At 42.3% G+C, this 13,638-nt stretch overlaps 1 protein-coding gene across 1 annotated transcript in view; it reads right to left on the reverse strand.

The window, feature by feature from the left end:
- The window catches only part of LOC141935083 (uncharacterized), a 67,964-nt gene that overhangs the window by 985 nt on the left and 53,341 nt on the right, over positions 1-13,638 (reverse strand). The window contains exons 3-6 of the mRNA XM_074851038.1: positions 2,817-2,934; positions 2,272-2,359; positions 1,674-1,862; positions 1,074-1,182 (exon numbers count right to left, since the gene is read on the reverse strand). Coding sequence (XP_074707139.1) covers positions 1,074-1,182; positions 1,674-1,862; positions 2,272-2,359; positions 2,817-2,934 — 504 coding nt within the window. The remainder of the gene's footprint in view (positions 1-1,073; positions 1,183-1,673; positions 1,863-2,271; positions 2,360-2,816; positions 2,935-13,638) is intronic.

Here is a 13,638-nt window from a genome sequence, read left to right on the forward strand (position 1 = left end):
GCAACAGAAAGCTCACCTTGGGCTACACCAAATCCTCACTAGGCTTATACTCATTCTCTGAGATGGATAAGGGACATGCCAGGATTTAGATGCAGCAGAAAACTCTCTCTTTATGGGGAAACTGTGCCAAGCAGCCATTCGGTACTAGAACAGTTTAACCTGCACTCTCACTGAAGAGAGGCAGGCTACCAGCCTGGGCAAATACAAAGCTCTGGGGTTTTGTATCAGGATTATTCACAAATAGCAAGCACTCACAGAATGTGACTTAAGGTGGCTTCCTGAGTTATTCCATCACTTCTGATAGATGTTTTTGGCTAATTAATCATGTGAAATTACATTCTATGCCTGTCATAATTTCAAAAGATAGTAGTTTTGCAACAAAAACCTAGTCCCTGCTAGTCTGTTCTCCTGCTGCCTAATTCTGCATCAACATCTCAGTGAGGAATTTGTGACACCCCACAATTTCCTAAACATGGGCTTACTTGGATTTCTTTGACAGTATCAAGCAGAAAGAAATTGGGTGAAAAAAAAAAACAGTGTGCCTTTCCTTATTTGATTCCTAATGCTTACAGCACCCACTATAAATGGGTGTTTGTGATGGCCAGTGAATCAAGGTCCTGAAGTGCAGAAAGCTATAACTGTGCATGAATCAATTTTACAGATGATCAGTTAAAAATCACAGAGTGAGAGATGCGCTCTCTGTGTGGAAGAAGAAAGCAAAAGCTTCCCTCATTGCTCAGCATCACTTGCACATTCAGACATATTAGTTGATGTCCCAAGGCTACATCAGCTGGACCTCTCCCATAAACCCAGCAAGTGTGGTGAGTACCAAAACCAGCTGTGATTCTTGGTGTTCTCTTATTTTCATTCTCTGCTTTTCATCAACTCTTCTGAATGACATCTGCTTTATCTCAGGAACTATTTTTTAACCTCCAGTTTTCCTGTTACACAAGGCTTATCTGTGTTCCAAATACTGCCAGCTAAGTTTTACCAGAACAAAGCGTCGTTTCAGTCTCCTTAAGTTCTGTGCTGTAATGACTACAGATGATGCTCATGAGATGAGATGTACTTACCTGCTGGGCAGGGCTGGCATAGCAGAGCGTCTTCGGTTGAGAAGAAACCAGGAGCACAGGTTACACAATGAGTGCGGCTTGGATTTGGCTGCTGACCGGCCAAACAACGCTGAGGGGAAGGAACACAAATTCATACCACCAGCAGGTCTGGTGGCCATTGCTGCCCAGAGCTGTGTCCCAAGGAGACCTGAGTCAGGAAAAAGCCCAGGACCGCATTCTACCTTGTGCTTCCTCCTTCTCTGACCCCTCCTCCCTTCCCAGCTCCATTCTGCAGGGACAATTTCTAGAAGCAAAAATGGTACTTCAAGCTTCTCTAAGTCCTCACCTGAGGGTTTTAGTGGTGTCAGATAATCTGAGCACTAACATTCTCAGAATTTAGATGAGAAATATTTATTTCTCTTAATACAGACCACTTGTGGAAGGTCTTAGATCTACTATACCACTGAAGCGTTTTGAATGCTTTTCTTTGAAGAAAGGTCTGTAGTCTACTATTAAACCAGGAAAAAACCTGTCTTCTCTTGACAATACATTTCTGTTCAGGCCCTGCTTGTCCAGAAGAAAGAAAATTTGCCCTTGGAAAACAACATGCTCATTGTGTACCTGTCTGCTCTGTCCGTCTGGGCAGATGTATGTCTCTGGACATTCCTGACACTCCAACTCTCCCTCCGGTGAATACTGCCCAGGATGACAGCTCCTCTGCACACCACTGCGTGGGTCACACGAATAGCCATCGGGACACGCACGGCACCCAGCTCCGCTCTCTAGGCTGAGATAGCCATTGGGACAAACCTGCAGTGAGATCACAACGAGCATCAGATCCACAGAAACATATTCTTTGCATGAATAATGTAAACCAGCAGTTTCAGACATCCTCAGCTCAAGTGCCAGAAAGAAAGGATCTTGGATCGTTTTCAAAATCCAGCCTATTACTCTCGAGAGCTCCCAACATATGCTTTTTACTGTCAGTGGTGTAAACAACGCGTGGAGGGAGTGCTGCTTGCTGTCTACCTGGAGGGAAAACCTGCTTTCTCTGAGGCAAATCAGAGCCAAACACAATGCAGGAATTTCCTAAAAAAATTTCAAAGCAGACTGCAAAAGCTGGGAAAAAGCCTGAAATTAGATGATTCAAAGTACATGGTAGTTGAGGCAAAAAGCACTACTTCACCTACTTGCTCTCCTCCCTTGTCCTTCCGCTTACCTGGCAGGCTGTGATGTCTGCTTGAGCAGTAAGTTCATTGGCTGTTCCCAGCGGGCATTTCCTTGGAGCTGCTTGACCCCCAGGGCAACTGGATCAAAAATAAAGAAGTTATAAAATTAAGTTCTTCCACTTCTTTGGAATTCCATCCTCTACCAGCCAATATGAGTGTTGCATAGATACAGGAACATCCCCCTCACCAACTGCTCAAACAAATGCTCTTTTAGCCACAGAAACATGGATTCAGATCAGAGCCCTCCAGAACCTCAGAGGGTTCCAACACATACGTAGGAGCTCAGGGCGCATCAGTTGGGCTGCACACACAAGGACAGAATTTGTGGTAGGAGGCGTGGTAAGCCAAATTTAGGGTTCAAGACAGTTTGTACAAAACCTGTCTTTCATAATCTGGTTTGAGATTAGGTCTGAAAACTCCGCAGTGACCACTTCTACTTTCATTTAAAATGAGCCATGTGTGGCAGAGAAAGCTGTCTTAATGATTTCCTTCTGAGGAGGAGAGAGTACGCTGGCGATGAAAGGAGGAGACTTACTAGAAACCTGTTGGACATTCCAAGCAGTTACCAGCTGTGTAGTAACGTCCCTGCCTGCAGTCTATGGGACAGTGGGTCTGGCAGTCTGTGCTGCAATCTGGTGAGAAGGAGGAGGTCCCTAAAAGAAAGCAAAAGAAATAAGTTTAAGGTACAATGAACAAACATTCAAGACTCCTAGCTAAATGACCAGTTATTATTACACCATAATGTAATATCTGCACCATTTTGTCACTGGTGTTAATGGCACTAGTACTACCTAGACAATAATTTTTGCTATTAAGAACAATGCTTTGCCTTTATAGAGAAGTGGTGTTTGTGAATGGGACACAGCATCCCACCAGTGTAGTGACTGAAAAAGAAACAGGACATACTCTAAACCTTCCTTGTTAAGGAAGCTGAATCAGAAAATCTCACGTTCCACAGTCAAATAAGCTCCTTGTTATCATTATTACTGTTGCACTTACATGAATTAAGCTGACTTCTCAAAGGCACACAGAGTGTACCAAAGCTGGAAATAAACCTGACCTCCTGGGTTTTCCACCCATCAAGACTATTTCCCTGTCCTATCACATTCACTCTTAAGTTTTGGTGGCTAAAATTAAGGAAAGTTTTCTCTTCCAGAATTAAAATCTGTTCCCTTAAGATTTCTAGGTAAATATTCTGAGCACAAATTTCAGGGGGGAAATCCTAATTTCAGATGCTTTATCAAACTAAACCAACTACCCTCTGTGGGTAGCAGGGAGCCTTTTCCATGTCTTTATCATCTTTTGAAAAGGTCACATTTTGTTTGCCAGAAAGTTGAAAACCTAAGTTTTCAAAAGAGTGCAAACAGCACAGTCTGATGGAAAGAGCCAAGGGATGCTGCGTAATCTCAACCAAGATACTACTTCTTTCTCTGCTTCAGTTATCCAGTCTAAACAGTAAAAACAATTTTACCCATCCTGCTTTAGGAAGTCTCTTGACATCACATTCTAGAAGAGAAAGGTGATAAATACTGTACAAAGAGTAAGATACATGAAACCTGAACTTAAAAAATGGAATGAACACTGAGTTCCTATTTCCCTTTTTGAATTTCTTACTTTCACTTTGCAAGCCTATCAGGTTTAGATTCTAGTATACCACTGTCCTAATGAATTCCTTTTTAAAAAAAAAAAAAAAAATTAGCTTCACTATGGTAACAGGAAGGATTTCACATGAAGTTCCTCACGAAGGGCTTCTCTGTGTGCCTGTGGCTGAGCAACAAAAAAATGAGTGTGCAGGGTGGGGAGGAAAGTTCCAGGCTTTCTTTTTTTTATTTTTCATCTGTTCCGTACTCAAATAAGCACCTTGGTATTATTATTACAACCTGAAAACACTAACCTGTTTATTTTTTTTCCTCTCTTTAGAAAATTAAAACCTCTTGGTGAATGCATCCCCTGCCTCCTTCTCTACCTGTTGTCTTCCCTGAACGAATTCCTAAAAAAGGCTGTGTTTTTGAAACAATGCCAGCCATGCTCATCAGTTTATGACCAGAATGAACTAAACTGCCATCTCTAATGCCTTCTGGCTTTCAGAGGGTAAGAGCATCAGAACCCACTAAAAACACAAAAAGAAAAGAAAACAAAAAAAGAAGACTACCTGTATGAAAAAGTTACCCACTCACCTCTCAGGAAGATCCTAAGGCTACAGAACAAAATCAGGCAACTCAAAGCATTAGCCATGGGGACTAGTAAACATGTCTTTAAAAAAAAAAAAAAAAAAAAGCGCTCAGAGTTTGTGTTTAAAATGTTTCTTGAGCATCTGGTGTTGCCTTTATTGAAGCTCAGTGTAACCAAATCCCTTCCAGGTGATCACTTTCCAACACAGCCTGAAGTGAAATGAACACTGAGCTGCAGAAAGAAAAGACAGCCAAAGAGTTAATCCCATGAAAACTCCCCTGCAGCATTACCGATGCTAAGAAGTGAGAAAACTCATTTGGACATGAGACAATGCATACCTTTCAAACATTCTCTAGGTGAAAGCATACTTGTCATCATCCTCCAGATCTGTCTGGCTGCCCAACAGGATGACCCCATGAAAAGGGCACCACAGGGCCACAAATTTCTTCTTTTTTTCCCCCAACATCTAGGTGAAATATTCCCTGTTTGCTGGCTCTTTGTTCTGCAATTTTGGGTTCTTCCTGGAATTTGAAAACCCAGACAAACTCTACCTAAAACAGGGTTCTCCCTTGTAACATCCACTACTCACTAGTTAATTTTTCCTTTTCCAAGATAACTCTTTGATGATGCAGAAGGCTAGATTTCATCAAAGCTATGGCAGTGCTGGGGACAAAGAGAAATCATAATTCTACTGCAATAGTAAACAAGCACATCATATCCTGAAGCCATTTCATGAGCATGCAACTTGAGAACAGATTTTTTTACTTTTCAGCATACTGTCATGCTTTTAGAAATAACAGGAAAAACACGAGGTTCAGTACCTGCTCCAGTGAAGATTGCAAAGAAAAGATCTTTTTTTCTCTCTAAATTACAATACCCTCTCTTTGTTCCACTTTCCCTATAACTTCCTGGAAGCCAGAGACCAATGAGAGCTTTGGAAATAGTTTGGTTACTGGCAGTAGGAGGAAAAACAAAAAAAACCCCACCACCAAACAACAAAAAACCCAAAACAAACTCTTCTGTTTTCCAAGTTTCACACTAACACAATTCCAGTCCAGGAACCGGTCCAAGGTTGGTTGTTGGCTCACATGAAATTACTGGGGAGTGCTGCTGTCTGCAAACCAAATAGATCCTCCTTCCTCTCTGTTACTGGAGTGTCTATAAAGAAACCTGTACAGCTATTGATGTGTCTTCTCACTTCTGCAAACCTTTCAGAAGGGAGTTGAGGACAACTGCAGAGGTCAATGAAAGCAAAGGTCCTGTTGGGAAGGGTAGTCCTGCCACGCACACAAGGAGTTTCACTCTATGGCTGCCTAACTTCACTTTCCAAAAAACAATCTTCACAGTTTGGACCAGAACATAAAGCACACATTATCCTTGAATTGTTCAAGTCCCCAAAAGTAAGATTATGTCAGAGCATCTCCAGCCAGTAGGGAGCAGAAGCTCTAACCATCCTGGCTGAATGTCTACAAAGAGGCCTCATGCCTGTCTTCATAACTAGCAAAGCACCATCTGTTGCACTTTATAAAGCCTTTAATTAAACTCCTCCAGTAGAACTCAGATGTGTCTGTTTCTTCCTATTCTACAAACAATTCCTGGAAATCTCTGCAATTATCTTATATTACAGACAAGAATTGCCAATTAAAACCTAATCAACACAGTGTAAAGGCAGGCATCAGGCCAAGTGCTTCTAATTTTCTTCCCATTTTCGACCTGCTTGTCCCTTGAACTTCAGAAAGTTCAGAAAAGATGGAAGATGCAATAGAAGGCAGAAAAGATAAGATAAACGGTCAGATTCACTTTGTCTTGTTTCCAGTTCCCTAATTAACTGTGGAATTATCAGATTTATGCAGAGATAACTCACAGGTCAAATTTACCCCTGTGACACGTGCTATAGTAAGGCAAAAAATGATCTGCTCTTAAACTGCAGTCTCATTTGAGGGGTGGAATATTGACCTTGTGCTCAGAGATGCTTGGTCCTTCCTCTGGTCAGCTGAACTGGAGCTCTGAGCGGGTCAGTGACTTGCTCTACGTCACACACCCCGCTAGTATTAGCATGAAGCTGTTGAGGCTTCCCACTTCTGAACTCTAAGCCTCTTGAAACAGGTTCTGACATCCACTGGACTGCTACAGAGTCTCCTGGTGTTAGCAAGAAGAAGGATCTGCCCTGGTGTACTTCTCTTCAACTGTGCTGCCACAGAAATTAACCGCTGCGAGAACAGCAGCATAACCTGGGACTCGCTCCAGGATACCGCGATTTACTTTCGCGCAGCAGTAGCATCATTCATCTGAAACATCACAAAACCCCGTACAGTTTACACTGATGGTAAGCCATAGCTATCTATTCCTAGCTATAAAGAAAACAGAGCCTTGCTATTATTTCATCCTCTTCTGTCAAGAAACAAATAGACGCAGATTGAATTATAAATCTAGGCTGTTAGACGCAATGCACAGAAACGTGAAGACGATTCCAGCAAGGAAAATAAATAGGCACGTCCTTTCCTCAGTTGCAGGCATTGGAGGCCTACCAAGTATCAGCATATTCACTCCTCCGGGATACAAAATAGCTCCACTTCCAGAACTGACACACTCATCTTCTCTCCACCAATGACTTGACTATTGCTTCAGCAGACCTGACTGTATTTGAAAAGGCTCCTATTTTTCTTGAACTGTTTGGTCAGCCCTAAAGAAACCAGTCAGCCCTGTAATATTAGTAGTCCTTCACAAAACAGGAAGGCACCATTTTTCTTGATTTGAACACCAAAAAACCGTTCTGCTCAGCTCACTGCCAATAGCAATAACCTCCCGCGTGTGTAAGCAGCAGCACTACCCACTTTAGGGCAGGAAGATTGCCCTCCTGTGGCGAAGGCACCAGAAGAGATGGGAACATCCTGGAACCTTGCAGAAAGCTACAGTCACTCATCCTGAAATCAGTTACCGTTTCCACGTAGGCAATTTTCCTCAGCCGTCAAACCTGATGAAATATCAATCTTCTAAATGAAAAATATGTAGATACTCAATATTACACATCTGCTATCACCTCCAGCTAGCCTTTTTGAGGTAAGGGGGAAAGAAGCACAGAAAGCTCAAAACAGGGGGGAGGAGGCAGGAGTTGGAATTTGCATTAGAAAGAGTTTTGTTACTTATTTGTGTAGATGTAAGTTCTAATAGTACCAACAGCTTGTAAAGATTTCTCTTCAACGCGAAAGTAAAAGATCTGTGACTCTGAATCAAAAACCATATTGGTTCTAGTACAGAGACAGCAAGTACATTTCAACTTAAAGCCACCACTTTTTCTCATAAAACAGCAGGAATGATAGTGATGGCTAAGGGTGAAGCCTCCTCCCATCCGCTTCCCCCTCTCTTTTCTTCCTTTTTTCATTATTATTATGCAGACAGTGCTACTCTGAAGCCTGCGGATTAATACATTAAAATTCCACTTTTAGAGCTGCAAAGTCAGGGCTACATGTTTCTAGCATGCATGCATATATATATAAACACACACACCCCTCATAAAGAACAACTATGCAAGTCCCATCTAATGACACCTGAAACCCGAATTATGCACATGCATAATTCACCGTGGGCTCATGGGCTGCTGTAGTGCCCCCCTATGTGTGCATCCCAATGATCTGTTAATACCTCAGAGAAAAAGAAAGACCTGGCTGAATATCACAAAATAACAACACTTGCCAATACAAAACCTACAGATATACTGAGAGATGCTGCAGAGATACAGAGGCTCTTTTCCTGTTGTACAGTCCTAGAGCAATTTGAGCACTGATGACAAAAAATAGAAGATATAACCCGAGACAACCAAATTCAGTGACATATTAAATATATGCAAGCACTGTCACTGCCAGGGTGCCAACACATGCACAACACTCAGCCATCCTTCCCAGGTAACTGAAATTTTTTCCCTCCATCTGTGAGAAACAACAGCAGCAAAACAACAGTGTAAAATTACATCATAGCTTTATTTTACATGATACCTTGTATGCTATACTTTATCCCTACTAAACTTAAACACTGAATTTACAAAGGCAATAAACTACAGAGAGAGAAATTAAGTGGTATGAGACAGAAAACCAGAAGGATCTTCAGACAAATTTAGATTAAGACACAGTACATCTTTCCCATCTCTGGTAAACACAGTCTAGATGGCCAATGGATTAGGAGAGTGTAAAGCAGCAGCAGGGATGGGCAAGGAGGCAGAAAACAAAGGGGAAATCCTAGGGCCAGAGAAATCAACAGCAAAACGCTCCCAGATTTCTACAGGGCTAAGATTTCACACAATGCTGCATACATCCCATATCAAACCTGCTTACGTTAAACAACTTTGAAAGAGTCCGGTGGGACTAATGACAAATAACAAAAAGTCGCTGTATCAACAAAACCTCACAGCATTCGAGTACAAACACAGAGTGTAAGAGGCAGCAAAGATAGACAAAGGCACTCATTTGAAGAGGCTCAGCCGGGAAAAGCTGTCTTAACCACAGGTGCTCATAGCTTAAGTGAGAAATGTTGATAAAAACATAGTCATTAATTTCTCTCAAACAGGTAGGGAGTGCTTGGTCTGCTCTATACCTATACCTGCTGAGTAGATAATTCTGTCTCCTGCCTGACCCCAAATCAAATTGAAACACTTTGCTAACTTGTACGGCAGGTCAGAGCATTTATCCCACTACCCTGTTTTTGACAAGGGTTAGCAGAAAATGCTTGTATTACGAGATGACCCAAAGCAACTAAGCAGGAACAGACTGATCCTTGCCCTGGTGTACTCTCCCCCAGCTTTTGATTTTCTCTGGTAAATGTATACTTATGAAACACAGCCCAGGGATGTCCCTGGATACTGGTACAGGGCAGACAATGCTTCCAAAATTTCATAAAGCCCGCTGCAGCACAGGATATATTTCTGTTGGCGCCTTCTTAGATATCTGCACCCTGAGAGGATTCAGGCAGCATTTGTTAGTTAAAGTGATTATGTAATTACACTGCAATTATTGGAAATTATACTCTGGTGAGACACTGTTGAAAACTTATTTCTTTGTATTGTCCTTTGTATTGTTGTGGTTTAATCCCAGCTAGCAACTAAGCCCCACACAGCCACTCACTCACCCCCCAACAGGGGATGGGGGACACAACTGGAAAAGTAAAAGTGAGGAAACTCATAGGTTGAGATAAAAATAGGTAAAGCAAGACCTGTATATGCAAGCAAAGCAAAACAAGGAATTAATTCACCACATCCCATCAGCAAGCAGATATTCAGCCATCTCCAGGAAAGCAGGGCTCCATCACACATAACGGTGACTCAAGAAGAACAACACTATCACCCCAAACATCCCCCTCTTTATTACTCCTTCCCTCCAGCTTTATATGCCAGCATGATGTCATATGGTGTGTAATATCAGTTGGGGTCAGCTGTCCCAGCTGTGTCCCCTCCCAACTCCTTGTGCACGCCCAGCCTGCACCCTGGTGGGGTGGGGTGAGAGGCAGCAAAGGCCTTGGCTCTGTGTAAGCACTGCCCAGCCATAACAAAAACATCTCTATTATCAACACTGCTTTCAGCACAAACCCAAAACACAGCCCCATACTAGCTACTGTGAAGAAAATTAACTCTATTTCAGCCAAAACCAGAACAGTCCTTAGTGAGAAGGGGACAGGAAAGACTAAATCCCTTTTGATCTCAGTTGCCCGTAATCCTTCACTTCCAGGGGTGCCCAGTAGCAACTCCTAGTGTCTTCCTGTTCCTGATTAACATCACACAGAGGTGTGTTGTCAGAGAGGACATCTGAAATCACACCCAACAGCTAATGCTGCCTTCTGAAGTTTCCACTGCTGCAACAGTGCTGGAAGGCGTAGGGGGAGGTGGCTTAACAAATGTGTTTTGTGCATTGCTGAAAAGTAAATAAATAGACAAAAATGTAATCACTGCTGTTGACTTAGCACTACTGCCTCTTGCTTCAGCAGAGCAATTGGATTGTAAACTCTTCAGAAAATGAACCCAGAGAAATGGGGACAGTGCTTCGCTACCAAACCAAGTGAATGCTGAAATTAGCTAGATGAAGCAGGACAAATATGCAGCGGGCTTACCAGAGAGACCAAGGGAAGCGTTTTTGAGCACAGAGAATAATAAACAGGGTTAGCTACAGCTCCCTTGTATGTCAGGGCCATCCCAGGCTGGAACGAGACCAGCACCATGGAAACCATTTTGGAAAAGCAACATAGGGATTCGACAGCTTCACTATAAAGCATCTAAATTACTCTGTTCAGACTTTGCGGTCAAGTATAGTTGTTTGGCTTCTCCCTGAGCAAACTTCAAGGGCCCCAGTCCTCTTCTCTCTCTTGTCCAAGCTCAGGCAGCCAAGCCTAAGCCTTCCCCAGTAATAAACAGCATTGTTTTGACAGACAGACAATGGCACCCAGAGGTTGACACGAGAGCAAAGCAAAATGAGCGGTGCTGCTGACCACAGCAGAAGCTGTGACAAATTAGGATCAGGAAAGAGCTGAACTGAACAGCGTAAGTATCAGATGTAAATACCAGGCACAGGGATTCATTCCATCTCCACTGTTAGCAAGCTGGGAGAATAAAACACTTGATGCTGCTGAAGTGTTGCCTGCTTGTTTATCCCAGGAGACCTTTGTCATTTTGTGTTTATAGTACAACAGTAGATCTTCATTTATTGCTGTTAGCACTAAACCAAATGAGAACCCCTAACACCTGTAGCCTTTCCCAGTAAATGCTCACTAATTTTGTATAAAGCAACATTTCTCAACCTTGCAAACAACAAAAGCCCCTTAAAACCCATTGCAGAACTGTAGCATGAAAGGGGGAATCATTTTGGCTTGGCTTTTATTTTTAAACAATCATAGCCCCAAAAAACTCTATGGAGGGTTCATATGGGAAATGGTAGCAGAAGAATAAGTGAAGCATATCCAAAACTGTCCCGTGAGAAAGTCTTCAGACTGACGTACTTGCTGCAGAATGAACAAAATTAGACCTAAACACACCTTAATTTTGCTTCCATCACAGGGGATATTTGAATACTGCAGTCTACATATAGACTCAACACATGAATAGGGTACAGTGGGCAAAATAAACATGGGCAAGTAATAGCTAGAGTGTAAGCAAACACAGATCTGTTGTATCAAAGTGCATCAGATATCTGTAAATACATAAGTTTCTAGGCACTGGTGAAAGAATATTTCAGTTGTTCGGAAGGAATGTTGCTTCCATATAGACTCTTCTATAATAGTGTAGCCTGGGTACAGTGTGCTGCATTTCAAATGCACCTGGAAACACCATCCTTTACAGTTGATGGGTATTATGTATGTACATTCCCCTTCTCCATAGAGCAGGACTAGAAACCTGGGATGGGAGAACAAAATATAGGGAAAATGTGGTCCCTTTGTATGAGTTTCCAAGAAATCAGTAGAGATGGAACAGAAACACTACTGTCAGTTGAGCATGACAGCTGGGGGTGTTGTTTCTCCTCCTTTCTCTCTACATGGATTCAGAATAGGATAGTCCGAAGGCCTATAAATACTCCCAGGAAAATGTAGCTTTGATTTAATAGCGCAAAGCAAACCACAGAAGAACAAAGAACAGGACTCCAGATAACCCCAATGTTCCACTGCTGTGTATGCATAAAGTGACATATAGTCCAAAAAGGATCGAACCTCAAAGGCTCTAACAGCACCAGATTTTTTTTTTTTTAGACCCTATCATGCATTTTATTGGAAAACAAGATTGCTACTACAGCAGAAAAGCAGCATTAGCTGCTGACTCAAATAAACTTGCAGTTTTATTTGAAAGTTCCCCACCACACTCATTATTGTTTTGCTTATGTTCTTAACACAATCATACTTGTCCTGCAGTAGGTACCAAAACAAAGGCAACAGCATAATCATTACAGATTTAAATACTGAAAAGTGTGGCACCTGTCCCTTCAAAAAGGCAAGTCCCTTTTTCCAGAGGACAGAAAAAGCTTAAAGCTTAACGCATCCTTTTGTAATCAGGCTCAATTCTGTCACCCAGAAGCAGCAGACTTAACTCCCCTTTTAAACCCTGCCAAGACCTTGCAAAAAGGTTTTAGCTAGGGAAATTGGACCATATCAGAAGTCTCCAAGGCCGAACTAGCAGCTCAAGTGCCAAAGCCTAGAAAGAAAAAAAAAAAAAGATAGAAGTGAGTGCCAGCAACAGAATATAGAGTGACTAAAAAGAAATCTGGACAAGAAAAAGCCTTTCAAAACATCAGGCTGGTAATTTATCAAAAGCTGCAAGCGTTATATTAAGGGACCTCACATAACCCATCAGAGGCACTCACAGTGATTTCTCAGTCTCTTCATCCTAAAGTACGGAAAAATTAGATGCTTCTAATGGAATCCTCAGATTCAGATTAAACTGATGAATGGCTTTGACTGGAGAGGATGGATGAAACAAACACGTCCATCCAGAAGGAGAAACTTCAGGCCAGTCATATTCCATCAGGAGTTTAATTGAAAGTCAAAAATATTAAAACGCACACAGCATCTAACTGCCTGAATGCAGAGACACAGAACATGCTACAACCCTTGGGGCAGCACAGAATTTGCCAAAGATGGTCACAGCACCACCATCGCTCACCCCCAGGTATGCCTGCAAAGGTTTCCTTGCCATACATTGCAAGAGCTCCAAGGGCTGTGTAATTTATATACTCTTCCAGAGTCAAGAGCAGAGTCTGACCTTCTAGGACACAGGCAGGTTTCCAGCTTAGGACACATGGAGCTCCAAGCAACTCAGTTGCTCAGCTGCCTCCTGGAACAGGTTCTCTCAGCAAAGCCATGTGAACGCACTGACCAAGGAAAGGGGATGGATGACCTTGGGCAACTGATCCCACCCCATTAGTTTCTTTCTGCATTCACGTCCTACTGTACCATTCTGAGACTGGGACAAAAGGACATTTATTAAAATTAAATCCCTGTCAGGAAATACTGCCTTTAGCCTCCTGGAGCTAATATGTACCACCACAGAATCCTGATTTCAGAGCCTTTTCGGTCTATGGCTTGGACTCATTTTGCAACTCTGAACAAAGATGCTTGGATGCTTATTTATCCCTGGAAGTTTTATACAGGCTGCATTGTACGAGTACAGTGTGAGTTAAAGAGGGGCCTTGCATTAACTAGAATTGTTCTTTAAGAGCAAG

The sequence above is a fragment of the Strix uralensis genome, chromosome 26, assembly GCF_047716275.1.
Source record: "Strix uralensis isolate ZFMK-TIS-50842 chromosome 26, bStrUra1, whole genome shotgun sequence".
Classification (NCBI taxonomy): Eukaryota; Metazoa; Chordata; class Aves; order Strigiformes; family Strigidae; genus Strix; species Strix uralensis.